The sequence below is a fragment of the Mustelus asterias genome, chromosome 20 (genome assembly GCF_964213995.1).
Source record: "Mustelus asterias chromosome 20, sMusAst1.hap1.1, whole genome shotgun sequence".
In the NCBI taxonomy this organism is placed as follows: Eukaryota; Metazoa; Chordata; class Chondrichthyes; order Carcharhiniformes; family Triakidae; genus Mustelus; species Mustelus asterias.
In genome coordinates, this window is record NC_135820.1 from 20978932 (window position 1) to 20994611 (window position 15680).

General features: G+C 46.5%; 1 protein-coding gene across 7 annotated transcripts in view; it reads right to left on the reverse strand.

Moving 5' to 3' along the window:
* Positions 1 to 2789: 2789 nt before the first annotated feature.
* pltp (phospholipid transfer protein) overlaps positions 2790 to 15680 on the reverse strand; it is a 147996-nt gene continuing 135105 nt past the window's right edge. For 5 of the 7 annotated variants that reach the window (XM_078236324.1, XM_078236321.1, XM_078236323.1 and 2 more), the window contains exons 13-16: positions 15355 to 15397; positions 12906 to 12969; positions 7959 to 8035; positions 2790 to 5299 (exon numbers count right to left, since the gene is read on the reverse strand). In XM_078236324.1, coding sequence (XP_078092450.1) covers positions 5192 to 5299; positions 7959 to 8035; positions 12906 to 12969; positions 15355 to 15397 — 292 coding nt within the window. In that variant the 3' untranslated portion in view covers positions 2790 to 5191. The remainder of the gene's footprint in view (positions 5300 to 7958; positions 8036 to 12905; positions 12970 to 15354; positions 15398 to 15680) is intronic. The other 2 variants (XR_013500281.1, XR_013500280.1) reach the window with 1 other exon arrangement.

Here is a 15680-nt window from a genome sequence, read left to right on the forward strand (position 1 = left end):
CTTGTGACTGTCACCATTTTGATTGTCCTATTGTGTTTGGCCTGTGATAAGTAATATTTGATAATGAATAAGTCCATGAGATTTAAAATTGTATTTACCTTCCAATCCAGGTGGCACTCCATGCCTGTACGTTCCTGCGTTTCATTTGAAGTTCTTTATTTATAACTTTTACATGTTGCTGTCCTTATTTCTATTTCTTTGTCCTTGCTGGATACTCAGCCCTAGCTTTTCCTGCACTCACTTTGCTGCTCTCCATGGCGATCCTATTATGTTATCAATTAAACTCTGTGTCCCACAGCAATTCCAGTCATCTCTCAGCCCCAGCCTGAGAAACTGCCTCCATCTCTTTCTCTGGCTGGATGCTTCTTTTTTATTCAATTGTGGGACATGAGCGTTGCTGGTTGACCAGCATTTATTGACCATCCCTAGTTGCCCTTGGAGGGCAGTTGAGAGTCAACCACATTGCTGTGTCTCTGGAGTCACATGTATGCCAGGCCAGGTAAGGATGGCAGATTTCCTTCCCTGAAGGGCTTAGTGAACCAGATGGGTTTTCCGACAATAGTTTCATGGACATCAATAGATTTCTTGATTCCAGATATTTTTTTATTGAATTCAAATTCCACATCTGCCATGGCGGGATTCGAACACGGGTCCCCAGAACATTAGCTGAGTTTCTGGATTAATAGTCTAGCGATAATACCACTTAGCCATCGTCTCCCCTCTGGCTGGAGACTAATCTATCTGTCACAAACTAGCTGTAACCAGACTACCTGTCTCTGCTGCTGTCAGGAATTCCATTCCACTGCTGTCACCACCTCCACCATCCATCAGTCTAACTGTCTTACCTTCCCTGGACCCTCCTGTACTTGGGTCCGGTCATTCATTTCTCCACCTCACACGTCCCCTTTATCAATCCCACCAATTCATCATTTTGCCAGTCCCAAGGGTCCACCAGTCTGCCAGATACCAGTCCAACTAGCTCACCAGTCTGCCAGTCCAACATTCTAATACCATTTCCATTGATCCATCAGTAGACTGTACCAACAGCACACCAGTCCACCCATCCCACCAGTCAGTGAGCAATTACAAAGAACAAAGAAAATTACAGCACAGGAACAGACCCTTCGGCCCCCCAAGCCTACACCGACTATGCTGCCCGACTCCACTAAAACCCCCTACCCTTCCGGGGACCATGTCCCTCTATTCCCATCCTATTCATGTATTTGTCAAGACAGTGTAACAGTGACAATCAGTGACTGATTTTACGCCCTCCGCACCCCACCCTTACAGTATAACTCTTGTTCTATTTCCTTTGTTTTCTGCTCTGATGAAGAGTCATTCAGACTCAAACATTGGCGCTTTTCTCTTCCACAGATGCTGTCAGACCTGCGGAGATTTTCCAGCATTTTCTGTTCTTGTTGTGTGGACAGCCTTCATTGCCTGGCAGCACAACCCAAAGTTGCACGTCAAAAAGGCAGCATTGCAAAGTTCAACTGCTTGGGTAAGAGTGACCCCTAAGATTAAAAGTTAACTTCTCCAACACTGAATGGTGGTGTGTGATTTATTTTACAGTAGCACTCTCAGCTAAAGGAGGGCAGATCAGATCAGTTAAGACTGTGGAAGCTGGCATCCTTTCCTGTTTGTTGAGAAGGTCAATCACCTATCCTGTGGGAGATCTGAAGCAGATGCCTTCAAAGGCCTGGTGTCAAGCAAGGCTGCGTAATAACCCCCATATTATCTACAACTCACCTGACAGTGGCTATTCACCTCATCAAAGATCAACTGCCCTCTGGTGTCAGAATTAAATACCTTCTTGATGGAAAACCCTTTAATCTCAGTCACCTCCATGCCAAAACTTATTTGAGGAAAATCTCCTGCAAACTCAACTTTGATGGACTGCACACTGTTTCCGAATGGTTAGAAGTGGTCTCTGCCACAGCTCCTGTTTCTCAACTTTCAAACAGCCAGCATTCCGGGGGAGGACAAGGAAATACTTCAAAGACACCCTGAAGCTCTGTGTGGTGCTGTTGACCTTAATGACTGGGAGGAGCTTGCTACTGATGCTGAGAACTTGTCCATCCAACTGCCTCATGCTTTGAGTCACAATCTCTTAATGATGAGGCGGAGCAGCAGCAGAGTAGGAAAGAAAAGGAGGCAAATTCTACACTCCGGATCCCACTACCTCCTGTAATTTCACCTCCATTCAATGGGTTGAGAGTCAGCTTGTTCGGTCACATGAAGACCCTTGGCAGAAACTCACGACCCAGGGTAGACATCATCTTCCAATCGAGGGACATCTGTCGACAGTGACAGTAAGTAATCAATTACTGTTTAACATGGTAATCAAGTCCCACCAATTCACCTTCACCACCGTTCAAACTGGACTGCGTTGAAAACATTTGACATTTGAGTTTGTTGACGTTTACATAAGCAATTGCAGCCTCATTCAGAGATATTTGACAATTCATTCCTGTTTAACTTTGCCTTGTGCTGGGTATCTCTATGGCTACAACGAGAGTGTTACACTTTCAAAGGCCCATATTAAATTATTGAAAAATATAAACATTCGCACAGAATCTACATACTTTCTGATGGGCAAAGTGGATTGCTGGAACCCTTCGAACCTTCGGGTGGGATTTTCTGGCCATGCTCACCCCAAAACTGGAAAATCCCACCCAAAGCCAACAGACCTTTGTATGGTGTGCTCCCCCCCCAAACAAGCGCCTGTGGAGGGCGGAATCTTTACACTAGTCCTGATAGTCACCAAGCGAGGCATTGTTTCAGTAGAGTGACATTGTCATTATCTTTATTAAACAGTAAGTAATACAGTTGGCCATTAGAAGAAATATACGAGTAAACAGGAGCACGTTGTGCCATTATGTATGATTAACACACACTGAAACACTATGGATTATCACAACACTAAATACACTTAGAATGGCTTTCTATACAACCAGTATTTGGAATAACTTATCCAGAAACATTACAGGATTATCTATTGGTGTGGTACCACCAGCACTATTAAGAATGTGGATTATTCTACTTGTACGCAGCATAGAATCACAGAATCCTTACAATGCAGAAAGAGGCCACCTGGCCCATCGAGTCTACGCCAACCACAATCCCATCCATGCCCCATCCCCGAACCCCACCCATCCACCCTGCTAGTCCCCCTGACACAAAGGAGCAATTTAGCCTGGCCAATGAACCTAACCCGCACATCTTTGGAGTGTGGGAGGAAAGCAGAGCACCCGGAGGAAACCCACGCAGACATGGGAAGAACATGCAAATTCCACACAGACAGTGACCCAAGCCGGGAATCAAACCCATGTCCCTGTGAGGCAGCAGTGTGAGGCAGCAGTGCTAATCACCATGCCACCTCAGTTACATTAACTCATCGGATTGACACCATTACATGCCACTCATGGTCAAGTAAGGCCTGAAATGGGTTCCTAATGGCTTTTGGTCTTTGGGTCAATGAAAGTCTCTGCTTTTTTTTTGACTGTTATGTACTAAATGAAATGAGTTTGATTGGGGTCACCCTTGCCTCTGGTGCTTAAGCTAGAATGAAGCTGGCAATCTCAGTGAGAGAGGGCAGATTATGACTGGTGTGGGACATGGAACAATGTGACACTGAGCTTGGGGCTGACACACACAGGCTGGGATTGTGCAGAGATATTCAGTCATGGAGCCCAAAATCTGACATCCTTCACTTTGACAAGCGCAAAATGACAAAACAATAATGTCCAAATAAAGAAAAATCCAAAAAGGAAGAAATAATTATCAAGGGGGACATTTCACCTAAACAATGTTCTGGTTGTTCCGAGCCACTTCTGACTAAGGAAAAGTGTTTATGTCCCAGGTTCAATTCTGGCCTCGGGTGACTGTGTGGAGGGTGCATCTTCTCCCCATGCCTGCGTGGGTTTCCTCTGGGTGCTCCAGTTTCCTCCCACAGTCCAAAGATGTGCAGGTCAGGTAGATTGGGCATGCTAAATTGTCCCTTAATGTCCAAAGATGTGTAGGTTAGATGGATTAACCATAGTAACTGTGTGGAGTACAGGGATAGTGGGGGGGAGAGGGCTTGGGTAAGATACTCTGTCAGAGAGTGGGCTTAGACTCAATGGGCCAAATGCCCTCCTTCTGCACTGTAGGGATTCTATGATTCTATGTTTTGACAAGAGACTGGGATTCACTGTGGAATTTCAGACTCTATTTTCAAAAGCAAACTTCACGCCAGAGTTATCACCAAGGTTCACACCATCATCTAACAGGACAGAAGGAAAGAGATTAATTATTGTTGAGGCAGCTGCACAGGTTGGGAAATTTCAAGAGCAGATGAATGAGGCAAGCTCCCAATGGAGTTGTTCCTCACCAACAATAGAACGTCAATGCAGAAATATCTTCAGGCCCATAGAATGGGAACAAGCTCCATTAATCACACAAACCTTGTGTGCTTTGAAGGCCACTGTTCTAATGAATGGGTGGACTAATTTCTCAATATCCAGTATCCGACATGAGATTGAATCATTGAACAAGCAGACTGAAGGTGATAATGTGCTGAAGTGGGACACCAAGAGTGGGTTTCCTGTATCATCGACAGAGTGAGTGTTCCTGTAGCGTCTTTGGATGTGAATTCTTATGCAATTGATTTAACACAGAGTTACAGAAGTCACATAAAGATGTGATTCCATACTGAATGGGAGCTATAGCCCAATGTTTGGCCTACATCACCCTGCTACTGTAACAACCCTTACATGAGGATGTAATGGAACTCCTACACTGTCACCCGGATATGGACCTATACCTGGAGGTGTGCCCAAGGTTTTGAGGTTGTCTTAAGATTTTAGCTGATGGTACAGTGTTAAGACTTTAGCTGGCAGTACAGTGTTAAGTGACAACAGCCCATCAATTTACTAGTACAGAACGTCACTAGAAAAAAATAACAATAAATGATCAATTGTTTACACTTGCACGAACATTCTGTCCTCTAGTGTGCAACAAAGGCTTGAACTGTTTGCTCTGCACTCTGCCTAAGGCGAGGGACAATCATCCCAAGACATATTAAGACAAAGTGAACAGATCTACATAGCCAGTGTTAGGTTAATAAAATTCAGGAATAGTGACTAAGTAATAATACTGCTGAGGACCTTTATACTCTGTGTGGAGGTTTCCATTCTTCACAGTGTGGTCACTAGTTGCTGATAGTCGTGTTGTCTGGAGGGAGTGGCTTATTATTCATATAGATAACCTCACGCAAGCCTTTGTAAAAATGTAAATCTGCTCCAACTGACAGATAACCCTGAGAATTACAAAGAATAGTTAGTCTCCATATCAAACTAAGTCAAAAAATGTTTAAAAATCAAAAAACAACTCCAACTCACCCAGTTTGGATATTAATTGGAAGTAAGTGGTGGGATGGGTGACTACCAACTCTCCCGAGGCCAGTTAGTTTTTTATTATTTATTCATGGGTCATGGGCGTTTCTGGCTGGCCAGCATTTATTACCCATCCCAGTTGCCCTTGTTCAGCGGGGTCAACCACATTGCTGTGGCTCTGGAGTCACATGTAGACCAGACCAGGTAAGGATGGCAGATTTCCTTCCCTAAAGGACATTAGTGAACCAGATGGGTTTTTCCAACAATGGTTCCATGAGATTTTTAAAAATTGAATACAAATTCCACCATCTGCCGTGGTGGGGTTCGAACCTGGGTCCCCAGAATATTAGCTGAGCGTTCAGATTAATAGTCTAGTGATAATATCACTAGGCCATCGCCTCCCATGTGATTTCATTATTATAATAAGGTTGTGTGCCTCACATGTTAGCGCTGTTTTAAATGGTTCTCGGGAACACGGAAGCTGAAAGGAAGTGGGGACATTCAGGTGGACGAGGTCACTGCCTTTCCAACTCATCTTGAGGGTCAGGAGGAGTGCTTACCTGTAAACTGACCCATAATCTGATTCACTCCCATCACATCAGACCCTTTCTCTAATGTCCATTCCTCCCCCTAGTCCGCCCTGGATGTTGACAGCTCCTTATGCCTGCTGACCCCACACACCCACAGCCTCCGCCATCCGCCAGGCCCCACTTTATAAATAAATAGCTTATTAAAAGTCAATGGAATCACAGCAAATGCACATTTCTGGGACACTGAGACTTCACAGGGTTTTTAGAATCACATCCTTGCACTGTTACATTCAGAGGACCTGAGGCCACAGTGTGATGGAGGTACATTCATTCGTGTGATGTGGGCATTGCTCACTGGGCCAGTATTTATTGCCCATCCCTGAGGGAAATTACGTGTCAACCACATTGCTGTGGCTCTGGAGTCACATGTACGTCAGATTAGGTAAGGACAGCAGATTCCCTAAAGGACATTAGTGAACCAGATGGGTTTTTACAACAATCGACAATGGTTTCATGGCCATCCTTACCAGGGACCCAGATTCAGTTCCATCTCGGGTGACTGTCTATGTGAAGTTTGCACATTCTCCCCGTGTCTGCATGGGTTTCCTCCGGGTACTCCGGTTTCTTCCCACAGTCCAAAGATGTATGGGTTAGGTTGATTGCCTATGCTAAATTGACCCTAGTGTCAAGGGATTAGCAGGGTAAATATATGGGGTTATGGGAATAGGGCCTGGATGGGATTGTGGTCAGTGCAAACTTGATGAGCTGATTGGCCTCCTTCTGCACTGTAGGGATTCTATGGATTACATTTTTATTGAATTCAAATACTACCATCTGCCATGATGGGATTCAAACCCGGGTCCCCAGAGCATTGGAGGTCGGTCACCAGTGGTGTGCCCCAGGGATCTGTTCTGGGATCCTTGCTGTTTGTCATTTTCATAAATGACCTGGATGAGGAAGTGGAGGGGTGGGTTGGTAAGTTTGCCGACGACACAAAGGTTGGTGGGGTTGTGGGTAGTCTGGAGGGATGTCAGAAGTTACAGAGGGACATAGATAGGATGCAAGACTGGGCGGAGAAGTAGCAGATGGACTTCAACCCAGATAAATGCGTAGTGGTCCATTTTGGCAGGTCAAATGGGATGAAGGAGTACAATATAAAGGGAAAGACTCTTAGTACTGTAGAGGATCAGAAGGACCTTGAGGTCCGGGTCCATAGGACTCTAAAATCGGCCCCGCAGGTGGAGAAGGTGGTTAAGAAGGCGTATGGTGTGCTGGCCTTTATCAATCGAGGGATTGAGTTTAGGAGTCCGGGGATAATGATGCAGCTATAAGACCCTCGTCAGACCCCACTTGGAGTACTGTGCTCAGTTCTGGTCGCCTCATTACAGGAAGGATGTGGAAAAGATTGAAAGGGTGTAGAGGAGATTTATAAGGATGTTGCCTGGATTGAGTGGCATGCCTTATGAGGCATGCCACTCAATGGTGGTGGCTGCCGTCAGTGGTGGTGGAGGCAAACTCAATAGGGTCTTTTAAGAGACTCCTGGATGAGTACATGGGACTTAATAGGATGGAGGGTTATAGGTAGGCCTAAAAGGTAGGGATATGTTCAGCACAATTTGTGGGGCCGAAGGGCCTGTTTTGTGCCGTAGTTTTCTAGGTTTCGATGTTTCTATGTCTATTACCCTGGGTCTCTGGATTACTAATCCAGTGACAATACCACCGTGACACACCGTCTCCATTATTAGTAACTGAAGATGATGTGGAGCACTTGTGTTTCTTACCACAAATGGGAGAAGTATGCATCTGTACACTGGCATGACCTCTAACACAGCAGGTACATTGTGTAGGATTGATGTGTTTTATAGTAACATGCATGAAGTACTAAGGCTAACATATGGTAACATGTATGAAGCACTCCACGGGTAATATATTGTACAGTGGTGCATATAGTGTAATCAAGAGCATGTTGTTTTAGGTCTAAGGTTGAACTGTTCCATATCAGACCCGGTAACAGATTAATATAGATAACCAGCAGTGTTACAGCATTACCCACCATGTGGTTCCTCATAGTCTCATTGATGAAATCAATTCCTTCTGGGAGTGGAATCTGCACTCCTTCCAGAGTCCGCTCTAAACAGAGAATAAAAAGGGACAGACAAGTGAAGTTTGCTCTTTAATATTTACAGGTTCCTTCCTCGGATTGGGACCATCTAAACTACTCTCCCAGAAAGCTGGCACAGACACAATGGCCTGTTCATGTTGTAACGTTACCTGATTCTTTGATTCTACTCTATAAGGGGGTTGGGTACTGCAATACTCAATCACAGAATATAACATTCGAGTTTGCATGCACAGTTTGCTGATGGCAATGTTACTCTGAAAATGCCTCAGTGTGCCTAGGAGCAGTCCCTCAGAGTGGGAAAGGATAGGCCTGAATTCTGCTGAATTAACTGGAGGGGAGCATCAATTAGTACTAGTGGGCCTCCTGCTGGTTTGCTGCCCAGTGTTTTCCCACTGGGGCAGGCAAGGCCTCAGACAGGCTGCTGCCCCTTGTCCTCATTTCACACCTTTAAGCTGCCAATTATTGACCACTTAAGGGCAATTTCCTACCCAGCCTCCACCAAAAACCCCCCTTCTAGCTTTAGGCCATCCCTCCTCATCTGCTCTCTCCTCTACAATCCCAGTCCCCCACTATCCACCCCCCAAGGCCTTCCCTCCCCTCCTCACACTGAACATTTACCTTCCCATGCACTGCCAGGACTCAGACTCTATAGATGTCATAAACATCCACTGCAGTTCCTGTCTCTGCAGAATCCAATTCTCTAAGGCAGGGATCCAGCTCTCTAAGGCTGGGGCCACCTCTCTAAGGCAGGGATCCAACTCTCTAAGGCAGGGATCCAGCTTTCTAAGGCAGAGATCCACCTCAAATGGCAGGGATCCAGCTCTCTAAGGCAGAGATCCAGCTCTCTAAGGCAGAGATCCAACTCTCTAAGGCAGAGATCCAACTCTCTAAGGCAGAGATCCTACTCTCTAAGGCAGGGACCAGCTCTCTAAGGCAGGGATCAGCTTTCTATGGTAGAGATCCACCTCAAATGGCAGGGATCCAGCTCTCTAAGGCAGAGATCCAACTCTCTAAGGCAGAGATCCAACTCTCTAAGGCAGAGATCCTACTCTCTAAGGCAGAGATCCTACTCTCTAAGGCAGAGATCCTACTCTCTAAGGCAGGGACCAGCTCTCTAAGGCAGGGATCAGCTTTCTACGGTAGAGATCCACCTCAAATGGCAGGGATCCAGCTCTCTAAGGCAGAGATCCAGCTCTCTAAGGCAGAGATCCAACTCTCTAAGGCAGAGATCCTACTCTCTAAGGCAGGGACCAGCTCTCTAAGGCAGGGATCAGCTTTCTACGGTAGAGATCCACCTCAAATGGCAGGGATCCAGCTCTCTAAGGCAGAGATCCTACCCCCCAAGGCAGAGATCCTACTCTCTAAGGCAGGGATCCAGCTCTCTAAGGCAGGGATCCAGCTCTCTAAGGCAGGGATCCAGCTCTCTAAGGCAGGGATCCAGCTCTCTAAGACAGAGATCCTACTCTCTAAGGCAGAGATCCTACTCTCTAAGGCAGGGACCTCTCTAAGGCAGGGATCAGCTTTCTACGGTAGAGATCCACCTCAAATGGCAGGGATCCAGCTCTCTAAGGCAGAGATCCAGCTCTCTAAGGCAGAGATCCAACTCTCTAAGGCAGAGATCCTACTCTCTAAGGCAGGGACCAGCTCTCTAAGGCATGGATCAGCTTTCTACGGTAGAGATCCACCTCAAATGGCAGGGATCCAGCTCTCTAAGGCAGAGATCCTACCCCCCAAGGCAGAGATCCTACTCTCTAAGGCAGGGATCCAGCTCTCTAAGGCAGGGATCCAGCTCTCTAAGGCAGAGATCCACCTCAAATGGCAGGGATCCAGCCCTCTAACAAACAAAGAACAATACAGCACAGGAACAGGCCCTTCGGCCCTCCAAGCCCGTGCCGCTCCCTGGTCCAAACTAGACCACTCTTTTGTATCCCTCCATACCCACTCTGTTCATATGGCTATCTAGATAAGTCTTAAATGTTCCCAGTGTGTCCGCCTCCACCATCTTGCCTGGCAGCGCATTCCAGGCCCCCACCACCCTCTGTGTAAAATATGTCCTTCTGATATCTGTGTTAAACCTCCCCCCCTTCACCTTGAACCTATGACCCCTCGTGAACGTCACCACCGATCTGGGAAAAAGCTTCCCACCGTTCACCCTATCTATGCTTTTCATAATTTTATACACCTCTATTAAGTCTCCCCTCATCCTCCGTCTTTCCAGGGAGAACAACCCCAGTTTACCCAATTTCTCCTCATAACTAAGCCCCTCCATACCAGGCAACATCCTGGTAAACCTCCTCTGTACTCTCTCCAAAGCCTCCACGTCCTTCTGGTAGTGTGGCGACCAGAACTGGACGCAGTATTCCAAATGCGGCCGAACCAACGTTCTATACATCTGCAACATCAGACCCCAACTTTTATATTCTATGCCCCGTCCTATAAAGGCAAGCATGCCATATGCCTTCTTCACCACCTTCTCCACCTGTGACGTCACCTTCAAGGATCTGTGGACTTGCACACCCAGGTCCCTCTGCGTATCTACACCCTTTATGATTCTGCCATTTATCGTATAGCTCCTCCCTATATTATTTCTACCAAAATGCATCACTTCACATTTATCAGGATTGAACTTCATCTGCCATTTCTTTGCCCAAATTTCCAGTCTATCTATATCCTTCTGTAGCTTCTGACAATGCTCCTCACTATCTGCAAGTCCTGCCAATTTTGTGTCGTCCGCAAACTTACTGATCACCCCAGTTACACCTTCTTCCAGATCGTTTATATAAATCACAAACAGCAGAGGTCCCAATACAGAGCCCTGCGGAACACCACTAGTCACAGGCCTCCAGCCGGAAAAAGACCCTTCCACTACCACTCTCTGTCTTCTGTGACCAAGCCAATTCTCCACCCATCTAGCCACCTCCCCTCTATCCCATGAGATCCAACCTTTTTCACCAGCCTACCATGAGGGACTTTGTCAAACGCTTTACTAAAGTCCATATAGACGACATCCACGGCCCTTCCCTCGTCAACCATCCTGGTCACTTCTTCAAAAAACTCCACCAGGTTAGTGAGGCATGACCTCCCTCTCACAAAACCATGCTGACTATCGTTAATGAGTTTATTCCTTTCTAAGGCAGGAACCAGCACTCTAAGGCAGGGATCCAGCTCTCTAAGGCAGAGATCCAGCTCTCTAAGGCAGGGATCCAGCTCTCTAAGGTAGGGATCCAGCACTCTAAGGAAGGATCCAGCTCTCTAAGGCAGGGATCCTACTCTCTAAGGCAGGATCCAGCTCTCTAAGGCAGAGATCCACCTCAAATGGCAGGGATCCAGCTTTCTAAGGCAGGAACCAGCACTCTAAGGCAGGGATCCAGCTCTCTAAGGTAGGGATCCAGCACTCTAAGGAATTATCCAGCTCTCTAAGGCAAAGATCCAGCTCTCTAAGGCAGGGATACAGCTCTCTAAGGCAGGGATACAGCTCTCTAAGGTAGGGATCCCGCACTCTAAGGAAGGATCCAGCTCTCCCCAAGGCAGAGATCCAACTCTCTAAGGCATGATCCAGCTCTCTAAGACAGGGATCCAGCCCTTTAAGGCAGGGACCAGCTCTCTAAGGCAGTATCCAGCTCTCTAAGGCAGGGATCCAGCTCTCTAAGACAGGGATCCAGCCCTTTAAGGCAGGGACCAGCTCTCTAAGGCAGTATCCAGCTCTCTAAGGCATGATCCAGCTCTCTAAGACAGGGATCCAGCCCTTTAAGGCAGGGACCAGCTCTCTAAGGCAGTATCCAGCTCTCTAAGGCAGGGATCCAGCTCTCTAGGGCAGGGATCCAGCTCTCTAAGGTAGGGATCCAGCTCTCTAAGGCAGGGATACAGCTCTCTAAGGTAGGGATCCCGCACTCTAAGGAAGGATCCAGCTCTCTCCAAGGCAGAGATCCAACTCTCTAAGGCATGATCCAGCTCTCTAAGACAGGGATCCAGCTCTCTAAGGCAGAGATTCAGCCCTTTAAGGCAGGGACCAGCTCTCTAAGGCAGGATCCAGCTCTCTAAGACAGGATCCACCTCAAATAGCAGGGATCCAGCCCCCTAAGGCAGGATCCAGCACTCTAAGGCAGGATCCAGCACTCTAAGGCAGGACCCAGCACTATAAAGCAGGGATCCAGCACTCTAAGGCGGGGATCCAGCTCTCTAAGGCAGGGATCCAGCTCTCTAAGGCAGGGATCCAGCTCTCTAAGGCAGCGGTCCACCTCCCAAAGGGATAGATGCAGCTCCCTAAGTCAGGGATCCAGCTCTCTAAGGCAGGATCTAACTCTCGAAGGCAGGGATCCACCTCAAATGGCAGGAATCTATCTCTAAGGCAGGGATCCAGCTCCCTAAAGCAGGATCCAACTCTTGAAGGCAGGAATCCACCTCAAATGGCAGGGATCTTTCTCTCTAAGGCAGGAATCCAGCTCTCTAAGGCAGGATCCAGCTCTCTAAGGCAGGGCCTCCTCCTGAGCGAAGGGCAGAATTTCCATCTGTAGCCAATTAACTCTTATTGCGGTGTGGAATGGCTGCGAGACTAGCAGCCTCGGGGGAGGGTGGGCGGGGGGGGGGGGGTCTGTGGTGGTGTTTGTTGTATTCCAACCCCCCCCTTCACTGCCAATCAGCACTCCTCCAGGTTAAGCTCTGGACCTCATACAAGTGTAAGACACACTGAAAGATTGTGAAAAAGATATCAATTGTCTGTGTGGTTCACGTAGCCTGGCAATGCACCTTCATTTCATCATCTAACTTGTCCAACTGATAAGGTACCACATTTCATTATATTTCATCTCCAGTTAACGACAGCGCCCTCACTGATAACCTGCACTGTGACAAATGTATGACTGAGACTATAACACTTACCATTGATGATTGGCATGACGGTGAATTGCAGAAGAGCCTTCATTGGAGTTTGAAGAGGGATTAGCTGAAAGATTAGAGGAAGCTGTCAGATCAGAAGTCTGGGTAAAGCACTGTTCCTTGCTGCTGCTCTGTACGGCAATGTCGAGGGTATCGGCTCTCAAGGTTGTCAATCACTTTCTAACAGCACCAAAGTACAGCTCAGGACCATGAGTCAGTCTGTCAGTTTCTGTCTCCAGCCTGCTCTCTTATTTGAGCAATGCCTTTGAAATGCCGTAACCGGCACAGCAAAACTCCTCCCTCGCCCTGATTCTCACCTCAAAACCTTCTCTCAGCTTTTCCCAATGCGAATGTCTTTTCATCTGTCCTTTTAGTATCAACACAGGGTGAGGTACAGAGACAAACTGAACCATCGCAAGTGGGACCAACTACCTGGACTTGAAACCGAGGCTTTATCATACGTGTAGTGTAAAATAGTGAAACAATAACTTGTTAGGAAAATGTGCCAGTTTATACAGGATAATAATGGCATCCCCACTGACATGGGCAGAATATCTTTATTGTGGACTGGGCAGCCATGTTTGCATCAGTAATCAATTGATTCTGAGTGGAGATCTAGCTCACAGACATAGAACATAGAACATAGAACAGTACAGCACAGAACAGAACAGGCCCTTCGGCCCACGTTGTTGTGCCGAGCCTTGTCTGAAACCCAGATCAAGCTATTTCCTCCCTATCATCCCGAAGTACTCCATGTGCCTATCCAATAGCTTCTTAAATGTTCCTAAAGTTTCTGACTCCACTATCACTGCAGGCAGTCCATTCCACACCCCAACCACTCTCTGCGTAAAGAACCTACCTCTGATATCCTTCCTATATCTCCCACCATGAACCCTGTAGTTATGCCCCCTAGTTACCACTCCATTCACCCGAGGAAATAGTCTTTGAACGTTCACTCTATCTATCCCTTCATCATCTTACAGACCTGCTTCTGGATCTCACACTGGGTTAACAGGATGTCTGAGATCATTTATTTCCTGGATTTCTTTTTTGTTATGTGGCTCCCCCTACCTCACAGATGTATAGCCGCATTGCGATATGTGCAATTGCAGATGATGACCCCAGCCTTTTAAGAAATTTGGCATGTCAGCTACAACTCTCATCAACGTTTACAGGTGCACCATAGAAAGCATTCTTTCTGGTCGTATCACAGCTTGGTATGGCTCCTGCTCTGCCCAAGATCGCAAGAAACTACAAAAGGTCGTGAATATAGCCCAATCCATCACGCAAACCAACCTCCCATCCATTGACTCTGTCTACACTTCCCGCTGCCTCAGAAAAGCAGCCAGATTAATTAAGGACCCCACACACCCCGGACATACTCTCTTCCACCACCTTCCGTTGGGAAAAAGATACAAAAGTCTGAGGTCACTTACCAACCGATTCAAGAGCATGTTCTTCCCTGCTGCCGTCAGACTTTTGAATGGACCTACCTCGCACTAAGTTGATCTTTCTCTACACCATAGTTCTGACTGTAACATTACATTCTGTACTCTCTCCTTTCCTTTTCCCCGATGAACACATAGCGTGCAAGAAACAATACTTTTCACTGTATATTAATACGTGACAATAATAAATCAAATCAAATCAGCCTTCCACAGCATAGAATTTATAATCATTTCCATTTTTATCCTCAGCTGTCAGCCACGGCTCAGTGGGTAGTATCCTTGCCTTTGAGTCAGAAGGTTTGAGAGACTTGAACCCAAAATCTAGGCTGACACTTCAGTGCAGTACTGAGGGAGTACGACATTGTCTGATGTGCCATCTTCTGTTTGAGAAGGTAAACATTGGCCCCTTCTACCAGTTCAGGTGGATGTAGAAGTTCCCCTGTTGCTATTTTCAAGAGGAACAGGGTAGCTCCAGTTGTCTTGTCCGTTACTTATCCCAGCCAGCATCACCAATAGCTGATTTGATTTGATTTATTATTGTCACATGTATCTGGGAATTAGCACATTGCTGTTTTCAGAGACTTGTCATTTGCAAAATTGATTGCAGCATTTCCCCACATACAACAACTCTTCAAAACTACTTCATTAGATGTGATGTGCCTGAGATGTCTGGACGTGAAAGACACTAAAAATGTCAATCTTGATTTTCTTTTATTCTTTACATTTGCAGCCAGCGTTCTCCATTTCAACAGTAAACAGAAACTTTCTAATGTAAGTGAAAGATTTTCCATAATGATGTTAGATTTTACCCTTGTGGATATAATGATCAAAAAGATTCTGGAAAACATTTTCATACAATGTTATTTCCATTGATTTCAATGGATTGATCATCGGGGGGGTGGGGGTGGGGAGTGGGGGGGGGGGAGTGGGGGGGGGGGAGTGGGGGGGGGGGGAGCGGTTCTGTAATTCACTAACTGTTGATAAAGTATTTCCTATTTACTTACTGCCAGTGACTCCAAAGTGGACTTTGATGAGTACATCCTGAATCTGTGAGGAAAGAGAATGAGAAAAAAGTATTTATTTAAATAAATCTGCCTGTAATGCCTAGAGCAGATGGTCTGCTTGGAGACACCTGTCTCTCAGTCTTGAACTTCACATCCCGCAGAGCTGGTGCTTCCTGAGCAACCAAGTTTCAGTCTGTGTGATGTCTGAAGTCGCAGCTCCCAGTGACTACAGTGCAATTCCCAAACATGTTCTCACAAAATGAACACATCCGTTGCCAGATTTCAACATCATCGCTATTGGCTGCCTCTCAATTCAAGGATGATGT